At 41.7% G+C, this 11,341-nt stretch overlaps 1 protein-coding gene across 2 annotated transcripts; it reads left to right on the forward strand.

The window, feature by feature from the left end:
- The first annotated feature begins 767 nt into the window (after positions 1-767).
- LOC148034062 (uncharacterized) lies at positions 768-6,477 on the forward strand. 2 transcript variants are annotated; one of them, XM_087682062.1, is made up of 7 exons: positions 768-1,223; positions 1,316-1,441; positions 1,659-1,770; positions 1,879-1,940; positions 3,514-3,741; positions 4,153-5,268; positions 5,386-6,477. In XM_087682062.1, the coding sequence occupies exons 2-7, from the start codon at positions 1,328-1,330 to the stop codon at positions 5,599-5,601; spliced, it is 1,848 nt and encodes a 615-aa protein (XP_087538188.1). In that variant the 5' UTR covers positions 768-1,223; positions 1,316-1,327; the 3' UTR covers positions 5,602-6,477. The 2 variants fall into 2 exon arrangements, with proteins under 2 accessions (XP_087538188.1, XP_087538189.1); XM_087682063.1 differs by lacking the exon at positions 1,879-1,940 and having other exon boundaries at positions 769-1,223.
- Positions 6,478-11,341: the final 4,864 nt, after the last annotated feature.

Consider the following 11,341-nt stretch of genomic DNA (forward strand, 5'->3'; position numbering starts at 1 on the left):
GCTAGCGATAATGGGCTTCTTGGAGTCAAACTTTGCTCTTTAGGTTCTTGCGTAACCTTATGCTTTAGTTTTATATTTTACGTTCTAGCGTTGTGGGCGCCAACACGCATGGCACCGATGAGCAAACCTTGAGTGCATATGCTACCATATTGCTCAAACCATAGCATAAATTGAAATCTAAGTGAGAGACCTAGCCTAGCCTCAAGCTATCTCCTCCTTTAATACAAATTTGGTTGTCTCCGCCACAAAAAAGCTCCTTCCCCCCCATGTGGCCGAGGTGGAAGTAGACCCTGATGGGAACACACCTTAAGTGTGATACACGCCTTTAACGCCACTTCTGGAAAGTGTCTTCAGTGTCTTGAACCTTTTTTAAAATTGTCAAAATGGCAAATGCCACAAAACATCCGCTTTTGTCCGAGGAGACATCCAGCGTCGACACGTGTCATGCCAGGATGTGTTAAGACAAGGGACGCGAGAGGGTGGACCGTGGGAGGGAGTCTGGGAGAGATCCGACGGCTGGGATGCGGAGGCTGATGAGACTTATCCACCAGAAAAGGGCCGGGGAACGTTCGGCCAACGTGGCAGGTGAGGTGGCGAAAAAGCGCAGGGGCGAGTTGACACGTGTAATACAGAAAGGGGTACCCGGGTGCCTTTTCTAAAAGGGTAGTATTTTAACCTTTTGGGGGCCAAAAAAAAATATCCTGGAAAAAGCGCGACCGCTTTGGCAGCCACAAGCTCCTCTCTCTCTCTCTCTTTCTCTCTCTCTCTTGGGCGGTTTTTTTTCTTTGTTATTAGAACCTGTTTTTCAGCCATAGCCCTGTTTCTCCCTCTCTCTCTCTCTCTCTCTCTGGCTCTCTCTTCTTTGTTTTCTTTCTGATCCACACGCTATTCTTTCCTTGAACGCCTCGTCTTCTCCCCTTTCCTTCTTTTGCCTGCATCTCATTCCCCTGTTCTTTTACCTCTTTCCCCCATTGACCTTTCAATCCCTCATCAGCCCTCTGCCCCTGATTAGGACTGCCATTCTTCCATCTGCAGCAGCATCCCAGCCCTTTCCTTCTGCGATCCTCATCCTCTCATCCGATTCATCTCAAATGTCCAATTGAATATCTTCAACTGTCTTCCTTTGACAGGTCGCATTCCCCATTGGATTCTGCAAAGATTAGGGTTCTGTCAGTTATGATCACCTTCGCCACAGCAGCAGGCTTTTTACAGCAGTGAAACAGGTACAGAAGGCCTTTGGTTATGTCCTGATTTCTCCTCCCTTCCGCCCCTGTCTGGCGATCTTTTAACTTTGAAGCTAATAATTTTCTTGCAGGTTGATGCTTCGATGAGTTTCTCAATGGGATCTTCGTCTTTTGTTGAAATCATGTCGACCGCAACGAAAACACTGGCGAAATCTGGTGGAGAGGCTTCTGCCCCCACGGATAAGACACCAGCAAAGGTGATTATACTTTGCATTCAATCTCTGCTTTATGTTACGAGGATTCCTTCTAAGATATTTGAAGTGATGAAAGTACAATTTCTTTTCTCTGTGCGAGTATCTGCCTCAATAGCTTAAGCCTATTTGAAGCGATGAAAGTCTGAATCTAGCTTCCTAGCTTATTCTCTGTTGACAGTATGTATCTAACTTGATAGCTCATTAACCTCTGATCCTATAGGCTAGAAAGCCCTACACCATAACTAAGCAAAGAGAGCGCTGGACCGAAGATGAGCATCAGAAGTTTTTGGAAGCTTTGAAGCTTTATGGACGAGCCTGGCGCCGTATTGAAGGTAAGCATTTGTGACAGTCATGTTACTGATGCAAAATTTGTGGAAATGATCTTTCTAGGACAATAGGTTCTCTTACCTGTTTGAATGAATCTACTTGTTGGATTGTAGAGCACATTGGTACGAAAACAGCTGTTCAGATACGCAGTCATGCACAGAAGTTCTTCTCAAAGGTTGCCACTTGGACTAACGTCTACCATCACATGATTTGCTTGAGTAGTTGCATTTTCTTTGCACACCACGGGTATGCAGAGTTCAGTGGACATAATACTAGAATGTATTCGCTTAAGTGCTGTGGGGTTCTTTTATGCTTTCTGCCATGTATCGTAGTGCTTGAATTTAGCCTTGACTCTGTGAGTCTATACATGGAGCAAACAGTTCAGAAGAAGATGACACTCAGTAAAGAAATGTGGTAATTTGGATTTGGAATCATAACTAATACTTTTCATGTAACCATTATGCATCAACAGAAGAACAAAGTGCTAATGCAACAGAAAAGTATGGCTTTCCTCCTAATGATTCAGAAAGATTGCACATACTTAGCTATATTCCTCATACATCAGAATGATTAGCTAAGTTAGGCAAACACGGTTACCTTATCCATTTATTAGGTCATCTCCAGCCCAGCAATGAGTAGCAATTTGAGAAATTTTACCCTCTGGGCCAGTGAACGTAGAGAGATTTTGATAGGTTTTAACTAGATCCCATTCTTATCTGCTTTTGACCTTTTGGGTAGAAAAGGAATGAAGGCTAACCAGTTCATTAGAACAAGAATGGAGACTGTTCATATGGAGAACTTTCAAAGAACCCTTACCTTCCTGTTCAGAGTGTGTTTCCTGTGAAGCCTGCTTGTTCTCTAAACAGAAAGTAAGAACGATGGGTGTGATGCCTAGAGTTATTTCCAGCTCAATTGGTCACTATGGAGCTATGCATGTTTTGGTTTTACTTCTAGAAGGTTGTAACCATCATGGTGACTTACAATAAGCGCAGTCACTTTTTATGGTAACCATCAAGGTGCTTTACACCCAAGGCAGTCACTGATTATAGACGTAATATCCTATCAAGTAAGCAAATTGTTTATCTATCTTAAATCCTTGTGACCTGTAGATACATACAAGATTCCCTCATGAACATGCATCTAGCCTCTATCGAGGTGGTGATTAAATTTTAGGGCAAGTGTACATACAAAACTCTCCAATAAAAAGGGCATTTCCTATATTAGCGGACCTTAAAATTCCCTCAGACATGTATAGGGTTTTTATATAGGGGCTTGAGCATAGGTAATACGGGTATTTTCTTAATAGCGACTGTCTCCAGGACTCATAGGCCTCTAGGTTATAACCCTCTTCTTAAACAATGAGATGCGAAGCAAGGGTTTGCACTAAGGTTGCTTCAACGGAGGGAATCTGAAGTGCCTTTAGATGCTTCTAGCTAACTCCATTTTACGTTTTGTGATGATCCTATTCTGCTCCATGTTCTACTGAAACTGTCCACCTGACAGCTTCAGTCTTCCCACTGGGATATTGGGTGTGAATTCAAAATTCTCAATGTCTCATTCTGGATGATTCTAAACTGTTCAGTCATAGAAAGGTACTACCTTCATGCAGCTGGGCCATCTCTTTGTCTATGAACTTGGTGTTAGCTCACTTTGTGAATCGTGATGCCATTATGTGTTGTTTATCTCTCCGATTCTGTGGTAGACTAATGAAGTAATTCATGAGCTGACTTGTCATTATCAACCTGCAGTTGGAACGAGAGGCATCAACTGGGGGTTCATTAGCAAGTGCAGATGTTGAAATTCCACCCCCAAGGCCAAAAAGGAAGCCAACTCATCCTTATCCTCGAAAGGAAGGTCTTGCTATGTCAAGCACTCCATCCTCTGAAGAGGAAAGTAAATCAACAACTGTTACCTCTCCTTTGGAAGATCCTGTAGAGAGGACCAGTGGAAGAAATTTGTGCAACTCACTATTGAAGGTGGGTTTCCCAAAATTCTCAGGTGGTAACCATGCATTTACAACCAAGGGCATAATCTCCGTAATTCTATGTCTGTCCCTTGACACTGATGTGCCATAACCTTACATGCAGGTTTCATGCCATACATTTTCCTTTGCAATATTCCATGCATTGAAAATCATGTCATCATATGAGTCAGACAGTGGACATCAGGGCTATACAGGATTATGTGACTGCAAAACGTCATGCACACATTGGATTACTGTGTCCCACCCTATGTTTTCTTTGGATTGTCCCATCCTGCCTCCACACACACATGCTCGCATCGAATCTTTGCAAAGAAATTTTGTCACCATGTTTTTTTAATGGCATTGTAGATGTACTGATTTCTTTTTCCATCATCAACAAACTCAAAGAAACTGTGATTAACAGGTCGCACAAGCAGCACAAGCAGGACAGGAGTTGTCCAGTAGCCTCAGGCTGTTTGGAAAGACAGTTACTGTTGAAGGTAGCAGTGTTCTTGTTTCAGATGCTCATGAGCAACACAAACCCTCAGGCTTAACTGCAGTTAAAGAATCTGAGAGCACAGGTTCTCCTAGGTCCCAGTTGACCATGGAAGAAACATCTGCAATGTCAATGCTGAGCAGTGCAGATGTCTGCAAGGTGGAGGTAGATGCTCCTGTTTACCTTACTGATGGAGTAATGGCTGAAAATGAATTTCTGAATAAAGCCAATGCTGATTCCAAAACACAGGATATCAGCTGTGTTGGACTTGTGGCTGAGAAAATGAACCAGCCATCATCTCTGCCTGCCAACCAAACCATATCTAATGCTTTCCAGTATGGTTATCAGCCTTACCAGGGAACATTCACATTCCCAGGGCCTACCTCCTGTGGCATCCTTTTCCCTTTTTGGCACCCCTGCTACGCAATGCCCAGTGCTCTGCCGTCATTGTTTCCTGCTGCTCTTCCTCCAGGCTGGAATGATACAAAAGAGGATGGAGATGCAGCTGCTGCCATTGCTGCAGCGACATTCCTCATAGCATCAGCTTGGCAGGCCATACAAGGGACAGCACCAATGTCAAAGGAGCATGCAAACACAAGTATGGTCTACTGTCCTGTTGCCATTGCTGCCACAACAAACAGCAAAAGGTCATCTAATCCTCTTGGGAAAGAAACAGAGGATGAACCAGTTCCCAACAGAGAACACAATGCTAGTAGCATCATAGACAAGTATGAACCGATCAGTGACACACCAGCCCCTGATGCTGAGTGTACCGGTGACAACTGTGACAATCCTGATACTGATGGTGAAGCTCAAGAAAGGAAACGTTTGAAAAGGATGCATGATGGAAAAGAAGGGGAGTTCAGAATACATTCATCATGTGAGGCATCTATGACACTAAATGGGGCCAGTACCATTCCAGTTTCCAAAGAAAGGGAGGGTAATGCTTCTTGTGATGCCAAAATTGATGTGCAGACCAGCTCAGACTCAGATGATGCTGGAGATGTTGCCACTCTGGCAAATGCTTACACAGAAATGCATCAGGTATCACCTTCATTAACTATGAAAGCTGGCATGATATGCACATATCACCATCCTTGCCCACAAAAGGAAGAGTGCTTTAGCTCACTGTTTAACCCTTTCTGTACTTTGCATCGACAGGGACAGGATATTTTAAGGCAAAAGAGTCAAGAGTGCAGCTCAGCAATGGAGAACAGCCTGCTGAACACTTCTAACAGTTGCCACAGTGAGCCTCCCTTCATGATGAGGACTGGGGTACTTTCAAACTCAAGGTACAGTGGAGCCGGATTTGTTCCTTATAAGAAAACTTCGGCACCCGTGGAATCAAGCGCCGAAGCTGGTCCAGTTCATCGATGACCAACTGACTGCATGCAATGCATCAGATGATGTGGGACTTCCAGTTTTCCGATGAAATTAGTCTGTCATGTGTTGCAACATCAGCTGCCCAAATGCAGGCTCAAGAGTCTTTATCTGCATGAAAACACTCGAAATGATGCTGTTCTAATCAATGTTGTCAACACACAGAGGCTGGAGCATCCACAGAAGGTACAATTGTGATCTGGATCTGGTTGAAATCCATGTCCTGATATACGCACAGCGTTTGTTAGCTTGGAGTGGTCACACTTCACCATCCCGAGGTTGAGATGGAGTAAGTAGTACTTGAGACCACGTGATGGTGTAATTGCCTTTGAAAAGTTCCTCTGTACTTCTATGAACTTCAAGGAAATCGAGACTCTTGGGATCTGTCTGGCATCAAAGCACAGATGACAGTCATGCTGAGGTTTCTCTTATTCTTCCCATGTAAACTGTACGAACCTGAAAAGTCTGCCGGATGAAAATGTATTTTTGCTCCAGGAAAAGAGTCTGACCATCGGGCACAAGCCAGATTGCTCAGAGTCACGTATGGCACGCAAATACCACTTCGATGGCCCCTTGATAAAGGGTCGTATGTACTAGGCACTCTGCACCTCGAAGAGCGCCAAGACACATACACACAGTTAACGCGCTTCGCACACTCAGCCACACTCTCTGCACAAAGAGCGAGCAGAAGTGGTGGTGTTGGGCATATTCGTTCCATGTATAAAAGTCTTATTCTACTTTTCACTGGTAGGATCACGCTTTGTGCAGTGTTACAAAAATGAAGTGCGCTTCACACCCTCCATGCAATAAAGGGTGTTGTTAAGTATACATCTTCAATGCATTTTTAAAAAAAAACAAACATGTAATTAAGAAGGTGGCTTCATATAATCCTATCTTTAAGAATGTTTTAAAACCTATTGTCTTGATTTTTGAGCTACATCTCAACAATGTTGCTTCCCATTGCTATTTAATAGAAACCACATTATACAAAATTGAATGAAAAGAAACATTTTTTTTGGTATGGCAAAATGATAGAACTTCACAATTACAATATGTAATAATTCAAAGTATGAGCTATAACTCGATGTGATGTTATCTACTTACATCACTCAAATAAATCGTCTTAATGCTATTTTTATCCTTTTTTCTTTTGAGAAAGCCTTGAAATTTTGAAACATGCATTAAGGGTGAAACCCAAGGTTTGAATTCACACCCACACACTCAAACCACTTGAGCTACAACTTCATTGGCATTGTGTCATATTTGGTTTTATGGCCTTGTGTACTAAATTACGCTTTATAAACACCTAAACTATGCCTTTTTGCATAGAAATCTTTGTGCTTTACCAATATGAATGTAGGATGTATCTACAAAGAGAGACTTACACATGATAGTGGGGGTAGAACACATAGCCAAAAGGAGGGCTTTAGCTATACTTTCTAAGAGACTTATAAGCATATCTAAACATCGAGTCCTTCCTTAGACCCTTAGGACCATGAAAATCCATTGTCTACAGGATGTCGTGTCCAAATAAGCCCTAGATGACACTCTCCGAAAAGCCCTACTATTCTAAAATTCCATATGTAACATATAGTGACAACAACTGGCATATGCCAGAGCTTAATGAAACCCTCATTCAACTGAGAGACTCACCATATGTAGCATATAGTGACAACACACAGCATGTCCCAAAGCTTAGGTCAAACTTTCAATTAACTAGCTCACTAGAAATGAGATTTTTTGACACCAATATTATCGTGAAAACTCCCTTTCTAAATCCACCCCTTCAAGAAGTATCATCAAAATTACAAGAATAATTATGGAAAAATAAGATGATAATCATATTTATTTCTATATATATTTAAATATCACTTAATTATCGCATGAATGTAGCTTTTGTCGCGCATAGTCCTATGTATGACACAGGTTACTCATGCTTGGTAGTTAAATGGGAGGGACTAATGTGATTTGTGTTTAGTGCAACAGATTATTAAATGAATATATTATTTTGTTAGAAGAGCATGTATGGGTATGCAAGGAATATTTATTGGACACTTGAGTAGCATGGAATTATTTTATAAATATACACTCTTCAACATAATTATTATAGACACACAAGTGCTAGTAATTATTTCAGGCTAATTTATAAAAGCTTGAAATTTTTACTTTATGGATGAATATTTTGTCTAGATCAGGATTGATATTTTAGATCTTACTTTTAGAGAAAACAAATTACTTTGAAGAAAAAAATTAAAAAGATGAGCTACACAAGGGAGACAAATCTATAGTCTATTTTTGGGATGTATTTTGTATTTTTGAGCACTAAGATAATAGAATTAAATAAGTACACGCATGGGGGGATGATTGTATCCAATTGGTTTATGTGCACTCTTCACTCTCAACTTTACTCTTTTGCATTTAGTTGTTCATGAATTTTCTTCAATTTTTAGACAAAGCTATGATGATTTATTTCAACATTGGTATCAAAGCACAATGATTAGTTGGTGCATCGCTTCAAGGTCTCCATCAAGCTCAAGGCATCGATCCATCATCAAGAGCTTTAATATCTTATCATCAAGAAGTATGAGTTAAGTATATGTTAGTCCCAAGCTTTACATCAAGTATCAGTTAAGTATATGTTAGTCCTAAGCTTTACATGTTGAGATTCAGCAATCACACTCACTGAACAGCCTCTTTGTATGGAGCTTTAGAGCCAAGGACATGCAGGCTTACCTATCCCATATGCACAGTGGTGCCTACTGCAGTTTCCTACTTTCCTATAAAGCATTGTACTTGCTTCCTTTTCTTAATGCAATGATAGTACTATTTTCCTTCCAGTAAAGTGTCAGTGTCATTGTCCACACACAAGATTGTGTTTATGAGTTCAAGTCTCAATCTTGAAACCTAATTCACTTGTGTGACAGTCAGTGTCTGAGTCTATGTCTACATGAGTCTTATTCCCATCTTTGAACCACCATAGCCATGCTCTAGATCCGTGTTTCTCAACATGGTATCAGAGCCGAGTCAAGCATGGCTCAGCTCGGCTTAGCTCTCCTCTGCTCTCTCACAGCTCATATTAACCTATGGTCAGCTCAGTTTCATCCCATGACTTCATTTCCCAACTCTACCTTCACTTGAGCTTCCATGGCAGCCATAGCCAGCAGCACCCTGTCAGATTGAGTCGCTTATATCTCACTCCACATGTCAAATCTCTTGGAGCTTCCTTTTGGAAAAGTGTTCCTCAGCTCACAAAGCTTCCCTGTATCACATCAATCCATGACATTTGGCTATCTGAAGCTCAGCATTGTGAAAATTCTCAGTCACTGCCATAGTCTTCAATTGTGACCTGCAGGACATACCCTCCATGGAGCCTTCATATCTCTCTCTGTAGAGCATATCTTCATGAACTCTCTTCTAGACATATCTTTCTCTACTTAGGGTGCTCCCTCCTGGCATAAAAATCGTCCACATTGTTGATCAACCAGCACGGCATTGTCGAAATTCGTGTTTGCTAAATCTGCGCCTGGTCTGTTCGTCTGCTCTACGCATGCTGTAGATTCTGTGATCTTGATGAGGAGGATAGTGCTTTTGGAAGAGCTTTAAGTAAGCTTCATTTCTATTAAAAAAGTTTTCAAAATGATCAACTACAGCTCCTGCAATCTGCAAAAAACCAGGCACGTGTCTGAAACCCTAAACTGTCAGCCATAACCAGTTTCATCAAAGCTCAAAAATCTCATCATTTTCTCTCTCTTGCCACCTGGAGCAACCCACTGCCACTTTGATCTACTGTCCCAGCACCAAATCGAGGGGAAGGACCTGGGAAGATTGAAGAAGGATCGACGACCCCGAGCAAGGAAGATTCAAGCTCAACATCAAGTCTCTACATAGTGCGTTTTCACACTACCATTACTTGTGTCTCTTGACACATTGTAATCTGCTCTTTCACTTGTAAAATCTGAGAATCTTGGAGCTGATTTGCTGCTACTTCAACCATCCAACATGGGAAAAGACTCTCCAAATGCTCGATTCAAGGAGTCGGGTTTCACACCTGGCAAACCCGCATCAAGCTCATCCTGATGAAGAAGGGTCTCTGGGCCATCACAAATGGCAAAGAAAAGAAACCTCGAGATGCGGACATTGCAGTTACTTGGAAAAAGAATGATAACAAGGCACAAGCCATCATTAAGCTGGAATTGGATGATGACTACATCCATCATGTGGATGCCTGTGACACGTCCCATGACACTTGGGACAAATTGGATACCTTGTTTGGTGCACAGTCAAAGTCGTCTAAGTATGGTCTATTGATTGAATTTTTCCGACTTAATATGAAGCCTCATACATCCTTGGCATCCCATCTAAATTACATGGAAAGTCTCCTAACCCATCTTGTAGGGATAAAGCTAAAAATAGATGAAGATGTTTGTATTGGTGTCTTGTTAAAAAGTCTGCCTCCTGCCTATGATAATGTATCAACCACTCTAACCAATATGCTTGATCCTCAACTTGTTGATATTAAAGCCTCTCTGCTAGAGGAAGAAAAGAAACTTAAAAGCAAAGAAGAGCCTAGCACTTCAAAGGAAGAACAAATGTTATATGTAAACAACAGATACAAAGGTAAAAAGGAACCGTGCTCTTCTGTGACTTCTGCAAAAGGACCGGACATAGTGAGAAGTTCGGTCATGCTAGGAAGAGGTCCCAAAAGGCCTATCTTGCAACTGTGAAAGAATAAGAAGACCATGGACCAAAAGATGAAGATGAACACCACCAAGATCGGAAGGACAAGCCTCATCAGTCCTTCTACTCTCATTACTCTGATAGACTGTTTTAAAAGCCTTGTATTTCCTAGCCCTAATGCTTCTTGCCATAAGCTTTGTAAACTCCTCATGTAACTTGGCACTACAGTCCCTGTACACTTTGTGAGGCCCTTGTTACAACCTCTGGATGTCCATCATGTTTTGGTGCCCACACTTAGCCTTTTCTGCGACAACCTCTGGTATCTACCATGTTTGTGGTGTGCCCACACTTTGCAGGTGGTTCTCATTACAGCCTCTACACACTTTGTGCCTTTCTAGTTATGATTGAGGAGGGGTGTTGAGATTCAGCAATCACACTCACTGACAGCCTCTTTGTATGGAGCTTCAGGGCCAAGGACATGCAGGCTTACCTATCCCATATGCACAGTGGTGCCTACTGCAGTTTCCTACTTTCCTATAAAGCATTGTACTTGCTTCCTTTTCTTAATGCAATGATAGTACTCTTTTCCTTCCAGTAAAGTGTCGGTATCATTGTCCACACACAAGATTGTGTTTATGAGTTCAAGTCTCAATCTTGAAACCTAATTCACTTGTGTGACAGTCAGTGTCTGAGTCTATGTCTACATGAGTCTTCTTTCCGTCTTTGAACCACCATAGCCATGCTCTAGATCCATGTTTCTCAACATTACATAGTGGCCTTTAGCACTAAGTTGGTCTTTCCAAGGTTCTTCTTCAATTCCCAAGAGCACAAGAGGACATGGGGAAAGAAACTATTCAAAGGTGGTTTGTAATGAAAAAAAAATTGTACCCTTTAGCTTAGGGAAAAATACCTTAAGTGGGTTGGAGTATAAAAGGCAAGAGTGTACCATTGTAAGGATCTTTTTAGCACATTTGTAAACTTCTCCATTTCTTAGAGCATGAGGGTTCTTGCCTTCCCCGCCAACATCGAAGGTAAATACTCAATGCCCATCATAGCAAAA

The sequence above is a fragment of the Lygodium microphyllum genome, chromosome 7 (genome assembly GCF_053477565.2).
Source record: "Lygodium microphyllum isolate KBCC chromosome 7, Lygodium_microphyllum_v1.1.10, whole genome shotgun sequence".
Lineage (NCBI taxonomy): Eukaryota > Viridiplantae > Streptophyta > Polypodiopsida > Schizaeales > Lygodiaceae > Lygodium > Lygodium microphyllum.